General features: G+C 45.5%; 1 protein-coding gene across 1 annotated transcript in view; it reads right to left on the bottom strand.

The window, feature by feature from the left end:
• The window catches only part of LOC131934901 (uncharacterized), a gene marked incomplete at its 3' end in the record, with an annotated part of 72,881 nt that overhangs the window by 50,951 nt on the left and 8,995 nt on the right, over positions 1 to 12,935 (bottom strand). The window contains exons 3-5 of the mRNA XM_059291159.1: positions 7,375 to 7,582; positions 3,062 to 3,158; positions 1,466 to 1,553 (exon numbers count right to left, since the gene is read on the bottom strand). Of these exons, the coding sequence (XP_059147142.1) occupies positions 1,466 to 1,553; positions 3,062 to 3,158; positions 7,375 to 7,582 (393 nt within the window). The remainder of the gene's footprint in view (positions 1 to 1,465; positions 1,554 to 3,061; positions 3,159 to 7,374; positions 7,583 to 12,935) is intronic.

Here is a 12,935-nt window from a genome sequence, read left to right as displayed (position 1 = left end):
TCAGGACGAAATACAGGGACAATATCAGGACAAAATACAGGGACAATATTAGGACAAAATACAGGGACAATATTAGGACAAAATACAGGGACAATATTAGGACAAAATACAAGGACAATATTTGGACAAAATACAAGGACAATATTTGGACAAAATACAGGGACAATATTAGGACAAAATACAGGGACACTATCAGGACGAAATACAGGGACAATATTAGGACAAAATACAGGGACAATATTAGGACAAAATACAGGGACAATATTAGGACAAAATACAGGGACAATATTAGGACAAAATACAGGGACAATATTAGGACAAAATACAGGGACAATATTAGGACAAAATACAGGGACAATATTAGGACAAAATACAGGGACAATATTAGGACAAAATACAGGGACAATATTAGGACAAAATACAGGGACAATATTAGGACAAAATACAGGGACACTATCAGGACGAAATACAGGGACAATATCAGGACAAAATACAGGGACAATATTAGGACAAAATACAGGGACAATATTAGGACAAAATACAGGGACAATATTAGGACAAAATACAGGGACAATATCAGGACAAAATACAGGGACAATATTAGGACAAAATACAGGGACAATATTAGGACAAAATACAGGGACAATATTAGGACAAAATACAGGGACAATATTAGGACAAAATACAGGGACACTATCAGGACGAAATACAGGGACAATATCAGGACAAAATACAGGGACAATATTAGGACAAAATACAGGGACAATATTAGGACAAAATACAGGGACAATATTAGGACAAAATACAGGGACAATATCAGGACAAAATACAGGGACAATATTAGGACAAAATACAGGGACAATATTAGGACAAAATACAGGGACAATATTAGGTCAAAATACAGGATCAATATTGTGACAAAATACAGGGACAATATTAGAACAAAATACAGGGACAATATTAGGTCAAAATACAGGATCAATATTATGACTAAATACAGGGACAATATTAGGTCAAAATACAGGGACAATATTAAACAATATTAGGTCAATAGATCAGGTCAATAGATTAGGTCAATAGATTAGATCAATAGATTAGATCAATAGATTATATTAATAGATCAGGACAATAGATTAGGTCAATAGATTAGGTCAATAGATTAGGTCAATAGATTAGGTCAATAGATTAGGTCAATAGATTAGATTAATAGATGAGATCAACAGATCAGGTCAATAGATTAGGTCAATAGATCAGATCAATAGATAAGGTCAATAGATTAGGTCAATAGATTAGATCAATAGATTAGATCAATAGATCAGGTCAATAGATTAGGTCAATAGATTAGATCAATAGATCAGGTCAATAGATTAGGTCAATAGATTAGGTCAATAGATTAGGTCAATAAATTAGGTCAATAAATTAGGTCAATAAATTAGGTCACGTGAGTCAAACATTTTCTTCTCACCCTCTGCAGTAGGGATGCACTCAACAAACTCAGCTTGTCAAACACCTCGATCAACTCTACTTCACCTGACTGTAAGCGGCCTGATTTTCTGTTGGGAGGAGGCGGGGAGGAGGTAGGAATGTCCGTACAAAAAAAATATTGTTTAAACCATGTAGAATCAGCTGTTCAATGCACTCAGAAATACAGTCAAAACATTGGTAGGCTTTCTAAAGTCAAAACATTTCAGAATTTTAGGGGCGGCCAATGTTTTTACTAAAAAAATCTTTCAGTTGATCATTTTCTTTCAAAAATTCGAAATGTTATTTTTGTATTCACGTAGCACTTGCTCCCTGTCATCTCAACTTTCAAATTCTCAGCCCCTCAGCCTCTCAGCCCTTCAACCTCTCAGCCCCTCAGCCTCTCAGCCCCTCAGCCTCTCAGCCCCTTCTCAGGCAAGAAATCAACCCCCCCCCCCCCCCACGTTTGGAAGTTGATGACCCACTGTAGGGATCCCAAGGTAGCTACAACATACCGTGATGAATGGTGACCCAGGTAGCTACAACATACCGTGATGAATGGTGACCCAGGTAGCTACAACATACCGTGATGAATGGTGACCCAGGTAGCTACAACATACCGTGATGAATGGTGACCCAGGTAGCTACAACATACCGTGATGAATGGTGACCCAGGTAGCTACAACATACCGTGATGAATGGTGACCCAGGTAGCTACAACATACCGTGATGAATGGTGACCCAGGTAGCTACAACATACCGTGATGAATGGTGACCCAGGTAGCTACAACATACCGTGATGAATGGTGACCCAGGTAGCTACAACATACCGTGATGAATGGTGACCCAGGTAGCTACAACATACCGTGATGAATGGTGACCCAGGTAGCTACAACATACCGTGATGAATGGTGACCCAGGTAGCTACAACATACCGTGATGAATGGTGACCCAGGTAGCTACAACATACCGTGATGAATGGTGACCCAGGTAGCTACAACATACCGTGATGAATGGTGACCCAGGTAGCTACAACATACCGTGATGAATGGTGACCCAGGTAGCTACAACATACCGTGATGAATGGTGACCCAGGTAGCTACAACATACCGTGATGAATGGTGACCCAGGTAGCTACAACATACCGTGATGAATGGTGACCCAGGTAGCTACAGTATACCGTGATGAATGGTGACCCAGGTAGCTACAACATACCGTGATGAATGGTGACCCAGGTAGCTACAACATACCGTGATGAATGGTGACCCAGGTAGCTACAACATACCGTGATGAATGGTGACCCAGGTAGCTACAACATACCGTGATGAATGGTGACCCAGGTAGCTACAACATACCGTGATGAATGGTGACCCAGGTAGCTACAACATACCGTGATAAATGGTGACCCAGGTAGCTACAACATACCGTGATGAATGGTGACCCAGGTAGCTACAACATACCGTGATGAATGGTGACCCAGGTAGCTACAACATACCGTGATGAATGGTGACCCAGGTAGCTACAACATACCGTGATGAATGGTGACCCAGGTAGCTACAACATACCGTGATGAATGGTGACCCATGTAGTTAAAGCTTACCTTATGGGCTCCACCACTTGTATGACCATGACCTTGAGATTGTTGTAGTAAATTGACTCGTCCCTGACCAAAGTCTGTAAGGTTGATTGCCTCTCGTCTGATAAAACGGTTGGGAAAGTATTTGGGTTCCCTTTTATATGTAGTCTTTATGTCTGGGGTTCTTTTTATATGTAGTCTTTATGTGTCTGTGGTCCATGTGTCTGTAGTCCATTTTGTCTGTAGTCCATGTGTCTGTAGTCCATTTTGTCTGTAGTCCATGTGTCTGTAGTCCATGTGCATGTAGTCCAAGTGTCTGTAGTCCATGTGTCTGTAGTCCATTTTGTCTGTAGTCCATGTGTCTGTAGTCCATGTGTCTGTAGTCCATGTGTCTGTAGTCCATGTGTCTTTAGTCCATGTGTCTGTAGTCCATTTTGTCTGTAGTCCATTTTGTCTGTAGTCCATGTGTCTGTAGTCCATGTGTCTGTAGTCCATTTTGTCTGTAGTCCATGTGTCTGTAGTCCATGTGTCTGTAGTCCATGTGTCTGTAGTCCATGTGTCTGTAGTCCATTTTGTCTGTAGTCCATTTTGTCTGTAGTCCATGTGTCTGTAGTCCATGTGTCTGTAGTCCATTTTGTCTGTAGTCCATGTGTCTGTAGTCCATTTTGTCTGTAGTCCATGTGTCTGTAGTCCATTTTGTCTGTAGTCCATGTGTCTGTAGTCCATGTGTCTGTAGTCCATGTGTCTGTAGTCCATGTGTCTGTAGTCCATTTTGTCTGTAGTCCATGTATCTATAGTCCATGTGCATGTAGTCCAAGTGTCTGTAGTCCATGTGTCTGTAGTCCATGTGTCTGTAGTCCATGTGTCTGTAGTCCATGTGTCTGTAGTCCATGTGTCTGTAGTCCATGTGTCTGTAGTCCATTTTGTCTGTAGTCCATTTTGACTGTAGTCCATTTTGTCTGTAGACCATGTGTCTGTAGTCCATTTTGTCTGTAGTCCATGTGTCTGTAGTCCATTTTGTCTGTAGTCCATGTGTCTGTAGTCCATTTTGTCTGTAGTCCATGTGTCTGTAGTCCATTTTGTCTGTAGTCCATTTTGTCTGTAGTCCATGTGTCTGTAGTCCATGTGTCTGTAGTCCATTTTGACTGTAGTCCATTTTGTCTGTAGTCCATGTGTCTGTAGTCCATTTTGTCTGTAGTCCATGTGTCTGTAGTCCATGTGTCTGTAGTCCATTTTGTCTGTAGTCCATTTTGTCTGTAGTCCATGTGTCTGTAGTCCATGTGTCTGTAGTCCATGTGTCTGTAGTCCATTTTGTCTGTAGTATATGTGTCTGTAGTCCATGTGTCTGTAGTCCATTTTGACTGTAGTCCATTTTATCTGTAGACCATTTTGTCTGTAGTCCATGTGTCTGTAGTCCATTTTGTCTGTAGTCCATTTTGTCTGAAGTCCATTTTGTCTGTAGTCCATGTGTCTGTTGTCCATGTGTCTGTAGTCCATTTTGTCTGTAGTCCATTTTGTCTGTAGTCCATGTGTCTGTAGTCCATGTGTCTGTAGTCCATGTGTCTGTAGTCCATGTGTCTGTAGTCCATGTGTCTGTAGTCCATGTGTCTGTAGTCCATTTTGTCTGTAGTCCATTTTGTCTGTAGTCCATTTTGTCTGTAGTCCATGTGTCTGTAGTCCATGTGTCTGTAGTCCATTTTGTCTGTAGTCCATTTTGTCTGTAGTCCATGTGTCTGTAGTCCATGTGTCTGTAGTCCATGTGTCTGTAGTCCATGTGTCTGTAGTCCATGTGTCTTTAGTCCATGTGTCTGTAGTCCATTTTGTCTGTAGTCCATTTTGTCTGTAGTCCATGTGTCTGTAGTCCATGTGTCTGTAGTCCATTTTGTCTGTAGTCCATGTGTCTGTAGTCCATGTGTCTGTAGTCCATGTGTCTGTAGTCCATGTGTCTGTAGTCCATTTTGTCTGTAGTCCATTTTGTCTGTAGTCCATGTGTCTGTAGTCCATGTGTCTGTAGTCCATTTTGTCTGTAGTCCATGTGTCTGTAGTCCATTTTGTCTGTAGTCCATGTGTCTGTAGTCCATTTTGTCTGTAGTCCATGTGTCTGTAGTCCATGTGTCTGTAGTCCATGTGTCTGTAGTCCATTTTGTCTGTAGTCCATGTATCTATAGTCCATGTGCATGTAGTCCAAGTGTCTGTAGTCCATGTGTCTGTAGTCCATGTGTCTGTAGTCCATGTGTCTGTAGTCCATGTGTCTGTAGTCCATGTGTCTGTAGTCCATGTGTCTGTAGTCCATTTTGTCTGTAGTCCATTTTTACTGTAGTCCATTTTGTCTGTAGACCATGTGTCTGTAGTCCATTTTGTCTGTAGTCCATGTGTCTGTAGTCCATTTTGTCTGTAGTCCATGTGTCTGTAGTCCATTTTGTCTGTAGTCCATGTGTCTGTAGTCCATTTTGTCTGTAGTCCATTTTGTCTGTAGTCCATGTGTCTGTAGTCCATTTTGTCTGTAGTCCATGTGTCTGTAGTCCATTTTGACTGTAGTCCATTTTGTCTGTAGTCCATGTGTCTGTAGTCCATTTTGTCTGTAGTCCATGTGTCTGTAGTCCATTTTGTCTGTAGTCCATGTGTCTGTAGTCCATTTTGTCTGTAGTCCATGTGTCTGTAGTCCATGTGTCTGTAGTCCATGTGTCTGTAGTCCATTTTGTCTGTAGTCCATGTGTCTGTAGTCCATGTGTCTGTAGTCCATTTTGTCTGTAGTCCATTTTGTCTGTAGTCCATGTGTCTGTAGTCCATGTGTCTGTAGTCCATGTGTCTGTAGTCCATTTTGTCTGTAGTCCATGTGTCTGTAGTCCATTTTGTCTGTAGTCCATGTGTCTGTAGTCCATTTTGTCTGTAGTCCATTTTGTCTGTAGTCCATGTGTCTGTAGTCCATGTGTCTGTAGTCCATGTGTCTGTAGTCCATTTTGTCTGTAGTATATGTGTCTGTAGTCCATGTGTCTGTAGTCCATTTTGACTGTAGTCCATTTTGTCTGTAGACCATTTTGTCTGTAGTCCATGTGTCTGTAGTCCATTTTGTCTGTAGTCCATGTGTCTGTAGTCCATTTCGTCTGTAGTCCATTTTGTCTGTAGTCCATGTGTCTGTTGTCCATGTGTCTGTTGTCCATGTGTCTGTAGTCCATGTGTCTGTAGTCCATTTTGTCTGTAGTCCACGTGTCTGTAGTCCATGTGTCTGTAGTCCATGTGTCTGTAGTCCATTTTGTCTGTAGTCCATGTGTCTTTAGTCCATGTGTCTGTAGTCCATTTTGTCTGTAGTCCATTTTGTCTGTAGTCCATGTGTCTGTAGTCCATTTTGTCTGTAGTCCATTTTGTCTGTAGTCCATGTGTCTGTAGTCCATGTGTCTGTAGTCCATGTGTCTGTAGTCCATGTGTCTGTAGTCCATGTGTCTGTAGTCCATTTTGTCTGTAGTCCATTTTGTCTGTAGTCCATTTTGTCTGTAGTCCATGTGTCTGTAGTCCATTTTGTCTGTAGTCCATTTTGTCTGTAGTCCATGTGTCTGTAGTCCATGTGTCTGTAGTCCATGTGTCTGTAGTCCATGTGTCTGTAGTCCATGTGTCTGTAGTCCATGTGTCTGTAGTCCATGTGTCTGTAGTCCATGTGTCTGTAGTCCATGTGTCTGTAGTCCATGTGTCTGTAGTCCATTTTGTCTGTTGTCCATTTTGTCTGTAGTCCATGTGTCTGTAGTCCATGTGTCTGTAGTCCATGTGTCTGTAGTCCATGTGTCTGTAGTCCATGTGTCTGTAGTCCATGTGTCTGTAGTCCATGTGTCTGTAGTCCATGTGTCTGTAGTCCATTTTGTCTGTAGTCCATTTTGTCTGTAGTCCATGTGTCTGTAGTCCATTTTGTCTGTAGTCCATTTTGTCTGTAGTCCATGTGTCTGTAGTCCATGTGTCTGTAGTCCATGTGTCTGTAGTCCATGTGTCTGTAGTCCATGTGTCTGTAGTCCATGTGTCTGTAGTCCATTTTGTCTGTAGTCCATTTTGTCTGTAGTCCATGTGTCTGAAGTCCATGTGTCTGTAGTCCATGTGTCTGTAGTCCATGTGTCTGTAGTCCATATTTCTGTAGTCCATTTTGTCTGTAGTCCATTTTGTCTGTAGTCCATGTGTCTGTAGTCCATGTGTCTGTAGTCCATTTTGTCTGTAGTCCATATGACTGTAGTCCATGTGTCTCTAGTCCATGTGTCTGTAGTCCATTTTGTCTGTAGTCCATGTGTCTGTAGTCCATTTTGTCTGTAGTCCATGTGTCTGTTGTCCATGTGTCTGTAGTCAAGACTCGGACTAACCTGTGTGAGTAATGGTGACCTTGACATCATCACAATCTGAACTAAGGTCAAGTAGGTTCTCACACGATTTTGCTCTCCTGGTCATTTCTGCATTTAGTCTCATGGCTTCCCTAGATGACGTCATAATTAATCTATAATTGAGGAAGTCTTCGTCAACAATCACGTGACCCAACGTATCTTTGACCTCAAAATACGACTGGCAGGTTAGCTGTCAAATAAATCCAGGTAATGTTGGTCAGTGGACATGTTGGTCAGTGGACATGTTGGTCAGTGGACATGTTGGTCAGTGGACATGTTGGTCAGTGGACATGTTGGTCAGTGGACATGTTGGTCAGTGGACAGGTTGGTCAGTGGACATGTTGGTCAGTGGACATGTTGGTCAGTGGACATGTTGGTCAGTGGACATGTTGGTCAGTGGACATGTTGGTCAGTGGACATGTAGGTCAGTGGACATGTTGGTCAGTGGACATGTTGGTCAGTGGACATGTTGGTCAGTGGACATGTTGGTCAGTGGGTGGACATGTTGGTCAGTGGACATGTTGGTCAGTGGACATGTTGGTCAGTGGACATGTTGGTCAGTGGGTGGACATGTTGGTCAGTGGACATGTTGGTCAGTGGTGGACATGTTGGTCAGTGGGTGGACATGTTGCTCAGTGGACATGTTGGTCAGTGGACATGTTGGTCAGTGGGTGGACATGTTGGTCAGTGGGTGGACATGTTGGTCAGTGGACATGTTGGTCAGTGGGTGGACATGTTGGTCAGTGGGTGGACATGTTGGTCAGTGGACATGTTGGTCAGTGGACATGTTGGTCAGTGGACATGTTGGTCAGTGGACATGTTGGTCAGTGGACATGTTGGTCAGTGGACATGTAGGTCAGTGGACATGTTGGTATGTGGGTGGACATGTTGGTCAGTGGACATGTTGGTCAGTTGACATGTTGGTCAGTGGGTGGACATGTTGGTCAGTGGACATGTTGGTCAGTGGACATGTTGGTCAGTGGACATGTTGGTCAGTGGACATGTTGGTCAGTGGACATGTTGGTCAGTGGACATGTAGGTCAGTGGACATGTTGGTATGTGGGTGGACATGTTGGTCAGTGGACATGTTGGTCAGTTGACATGTTGGTCAGTGGGTGGACATGTTGGTCAGTGGACATGTTGGTCAGTGGGTGGACATGTTGGTCAGTGGACATGTTGGTCAGTGGACATGTTGGTCAGTGGGTGGACATGTTGGTCAGTGGACATGTTGGTCAGTGGACAGGTTGGTCAGTGGACAGGTTGGTCAGTGGACATGTAGGTCAGTGGGTGGACATGTTGGTCAGTGGACATGTTGGTCAGTGGACATGTTGGTCAGTGGACATGTTGGTCAGTGGACATGTTGGTCAGTGGACATGTTGGTCAGTGGACATGTTGGTCAGTGGACATGTTGGTCAGTGGACATGTTGGTCAGTGGACATGTTGGTCAGTGGGTGGACATGTTGATCAGTGGACATGTTGGTCAGTGGACATGTTGGTCAGTGGACATGTTGGTCAGTGGGTGGACATGTTGGTCAGTGGACATGTTGGTCAGTGGACATGTTGGTCAGTGGACATGTTGGTCAGTGGACATGTTGGTCAGTGGACATGTTGGTCAGTGGGTGGACATGTTGGTCAGTGGACATGTTGGTCAGTGGACATGTTGGTCAGTGGACATGTTGGTCAGTGGACATGTTGGTCAGTGGGTGGACATGTTGGTCAGTGGACATGTTGGTCAGTTGACATGTTGGTCAGTGGGTGGACATGTTGGTCAGTGGGTGGACATGTTGGTCAGTGGACATGTTGGTCAGTGGACATGTTGGTCAGTGGACATGTTGGTCAGTGGACATGTTGGTCAGTGGACATGTTGGTCAGTGGACATGTTGGTCAGTGGGTGGACATGTTGGTCAGTGGACATGTTGGTCAGTTGACATGTTGGTCAGTGGACATGTTGGTCAGTGGGTGGACATGTTGGTCAGTGGGTGGACATGTTGGTCAGTGGACATGTTGGTCAGTGGACATGTTGGTCAGTGGACATGTAGGTCAGTGGACATGTTGGTCAGTGGACATGTTGGTCAGTGGACATGTTGGTCAGTGGACATGTTGGTCAGTGGACATGTTGGTCAGTGGACATGTTGGTCAGTGGACATGTTGGTCAGTGGACATGTTGGTCAGTGGGTGGACATGTTGGTCAGTGGACATGTTGGTCAGTGGACATGTTGGTCAGTGGACATGTTGGTCAGTGGGTGGACATGTTGGTCAGTGGACATGTTGGTCAGTGGGTGGACATGTTGGTCAGTGGACATGTTGGTCAGTGGGTGGACATGTTGGTCAGTGGACATGTTGGTCAGTGGACATGTTGGTCAGTGGGTGGACATGTTGGTCAGTTGACATGTTGGTCAGTGGACATGTTGGTCAGTGGACATGTTGGTCAGTGGACATGTTGGTCAGTGGACATGTTGGTCAGTGGACATGTTGGTCAGTGGGTGGACATGTTGGTCAGTTGACATGTTGGTCAGTGGACATGTTGGTCAGTGGACATGTTGGTCAGTGGGTGGACATGTTGGTCAGTGGACATGTTGGTCAGTGGACATGTTGGTCAGTGGACATGTTGGTCAGTGGACATGTTGGTCAGTGGGTGGACATGTTGGTCAGTGGACATGTTGGTCAGTGGACATGTTGGTCAGTGGGTGGACATGTTGGTCAGTTGACATGTTGGTCAGTGGACATGTTGGTCAGTGGACATGTTGGTCAGTGGACATGTTGGTCAGTGGACATGTTGGTCAGTGGACATGTTGGTCAGTGGACATGTTGGTCAGTGGGTGGACATGTTGCTCAGTGGACATGTTGGTCAGTGGACATGTTGGTCAGTGGACATGTTGGTCAGTGGACATGTTGGTCAGTGGACATGTTGGTCAGTGGACATGTTGGTCAGTGGGTGGACATGTTGGTCAGTGGACATGTTGGTCAGTGGACATGTTGGTCAGTGGACATGTTGGTCAGTGGACATGTTGGTCAGTGGGTGGACATGTTGGTCAGTGGACATGTTGGTCAGTTGACATGTTGGTCAGTGGGTGGACATGTTGGTCAGTGGGTGGACATGTTGGTCAGTGGACATGTTGGTCAGTGGACATGTTGGTCAGTGGACATGTTGGTCAGTGGACATGTTGGTCAGTGGACATGTTGGTCAGTGGACATGTTGGTCAGTGGGTGGACATGTTGGTCAGTGGACATGTTGGTCAGTTGACATGTTGGTCAGTGGGTGGACATGTTGGTCAGTGGACATGTTGGTCAGTGGACATGTTGGTCAGTGGACATGTTGGTCAGTGGACATGTTGGTCAGTGGGTGGACATGTTGGTCAGTGGGTGGACATGTTGGTCAGTGGACATGTTGGTCAGTGGACATGTTGGTCAGTGGACATGTTGGTCAGTGGACATGTTGGTCAGTGGACATGTTGGTCAGTGGACATGTTGGTCAGTGGACATGTTGGTCAGTGGGTGGACATGTTGGTCAGTGGACATGTTGGTCAGTTGACATGTTGGTCAGTGGGTGGACATGTTGGTCAGTGGACATGTTGGTCAGTGGACATGTTGGTCAGTTGACATGTTGGTCAGTGGGTGGACATGTTGGTCAGTGGACATGTTGGTCAGTGGACATGTTGGTCAGTGGACATGTTGGTCAGTGGACATGTAGGTCAGTGGACATGTTGGTCAGTGGACATGTTGGTCAGTGGACATGTTGGTCAGTGGACATGTTGGTCAGTGGACATGTTGGTCAGTGGACATGTTGGTCAGTGGACATGTTGGTCAGTGGACATGTTGGTCAGTGGACATGTTGGTCAGTGGTGGACATGTTGGTCAGTGGACATGTTGGTCAGTGGACATGTTGGTCAGTGGGTGGACATGTTGGTCAGTGGACATGTTGGTCAGTGGACATGTTGGTCAGTGGGTGGACATGTTGGTCAGTGGGTGGACATGTTGGTCAGTGGACATGTTGGTCAGTGGGTGGACATGTTGGTCAGTGGACATGTTGGTCAGTGGACATGTTGGTCAGTGGTGGACATGTTGGTCAGTGGACATGTTGGTCAGTGGACATGTTGGTCAGTGGACATGTTGGTCAGTGGACATGTTGGTCAGTGGACATGTTGGTCAGTGGGTGGACATGTTGGTCAGTGGACATGTTGGTCAGTGGACATGTTGGTCAGTGGACATGTTGGTCAGTGGACATGTTGGTCAGTGGACATGTTGGTCAGTGGACATGTTGGTCAGTGGGTGGACATGTTGGTCAGTGGACATGTTGGTCAGTGGGTGGACATGTTGGTCAGTGGACATGTTGGTCAGTGGACATGTTGGTCAGTGGGTGGACATGTTGGTCAGTGGACATGTTGGTCAGTGGACATGTTGGTCAGTGGACATGTTGGTCAGTGGACATGTTGGTCAGTGGACATGTTGGTCAGTGGACATGTTGGTCAGTGGACATGTTGGTCAGTGGGTGGACATGTTGGTCAGTGGACATGTTGGTCAGTGGACATGTTGGTCAGTGGGTGGACATGTTGGTCAGTGGACATGTTGGTCAGTGGACATGTTGGTCAGTGGACATGTTGGTCAGTGGACATGTTGGTCAGTGGGTGGACATGTTGGTCAGTGGACATGTTGGTCAGTGGACATGTTGGTCAGTGGACATGTTGGTCAGTGGACATGTTGGTCAGTGGACATGTTGGTCAGTGGGTGGACATGTTGGTCAGTGGACATGTTGGTCAGTGGGTGGACATGTTGGTCAGTGGACATGTTGGTCAGTGGACATGTTGGTCAGTGGACATGTTGGTCAGTGGACATGTTGGTCAGTGGACATGTTGGTCAGTGGACATGTTGGTCAGTGGACATGTTGGTCAGTGGACATGTTGGTCAGTGGACATGTTGGTCAGTGGACATGTTGGTCAGTGGACATGTTGGTCAGTTGACATGTTGGTCAGTGGACATGTTGGTCAGTGGACATGTTGGTCAGTGGACATGTTGGTCAGTGGACATGTTGGTCAGTGGGTGGACATGTTGGTCAGTGGACATGTTGGTCAGTGGACATGTTGGTCAGTGGACATGTTGGTCAGTGGACAGGTTGGTCAGTGGACATGTTGGTCAGTGGACATGTTGGTCAGTGGACATGTTGGTCAGTGGACATGTTGGTCAGTGGACATGTTGGTCAGTGGGTGGACATGTTGGTCAGTGGACATGTTGGTCAGTGGACATGTTGGTCAGTGGACATGTTGGTCAGTGGACAGGTTGGTCAGTGGACATGTTGGTCAGTGGACATGTTGGTCAGTGGACATGTTGGTCAGTGGACATGTTGGTCAGTGGACATGTTGGTCAGTGGGTGGACATGTTGGTCAGTGGACATGTTGGTCAGTGGACATGTTGGTCAGTGGACATGTTGGTCAGTGGACATGTTGGTCAGTGGACATGTTGGTCAGTGGACATGTTGGTCAGTGGACATGTTGGTCAGTGGACATGTTGGTCAGTGGACATGTTGGTCAGTGGACATGTTGGTCAGT

This window comes from Physella acuta, unplaced genomic scaffold (assembly GCF_028476545.2).
Source record: "Physella acuta isolate Inbredline_101_S28 unplaced genomic scaffold, ASM2847654v3 ptg000120l, whole genome shotgun sequence".
NCBI lineage: Eukaryota > Metazoa > Mollusca > Gastropoda > Physidae > Physella > Physella acuta.
The sequence above is the reverse complement of the archived record's forward strand: the minus strand, read 5'-3'. Positions and strand labels throughout refer to the sequence as shown.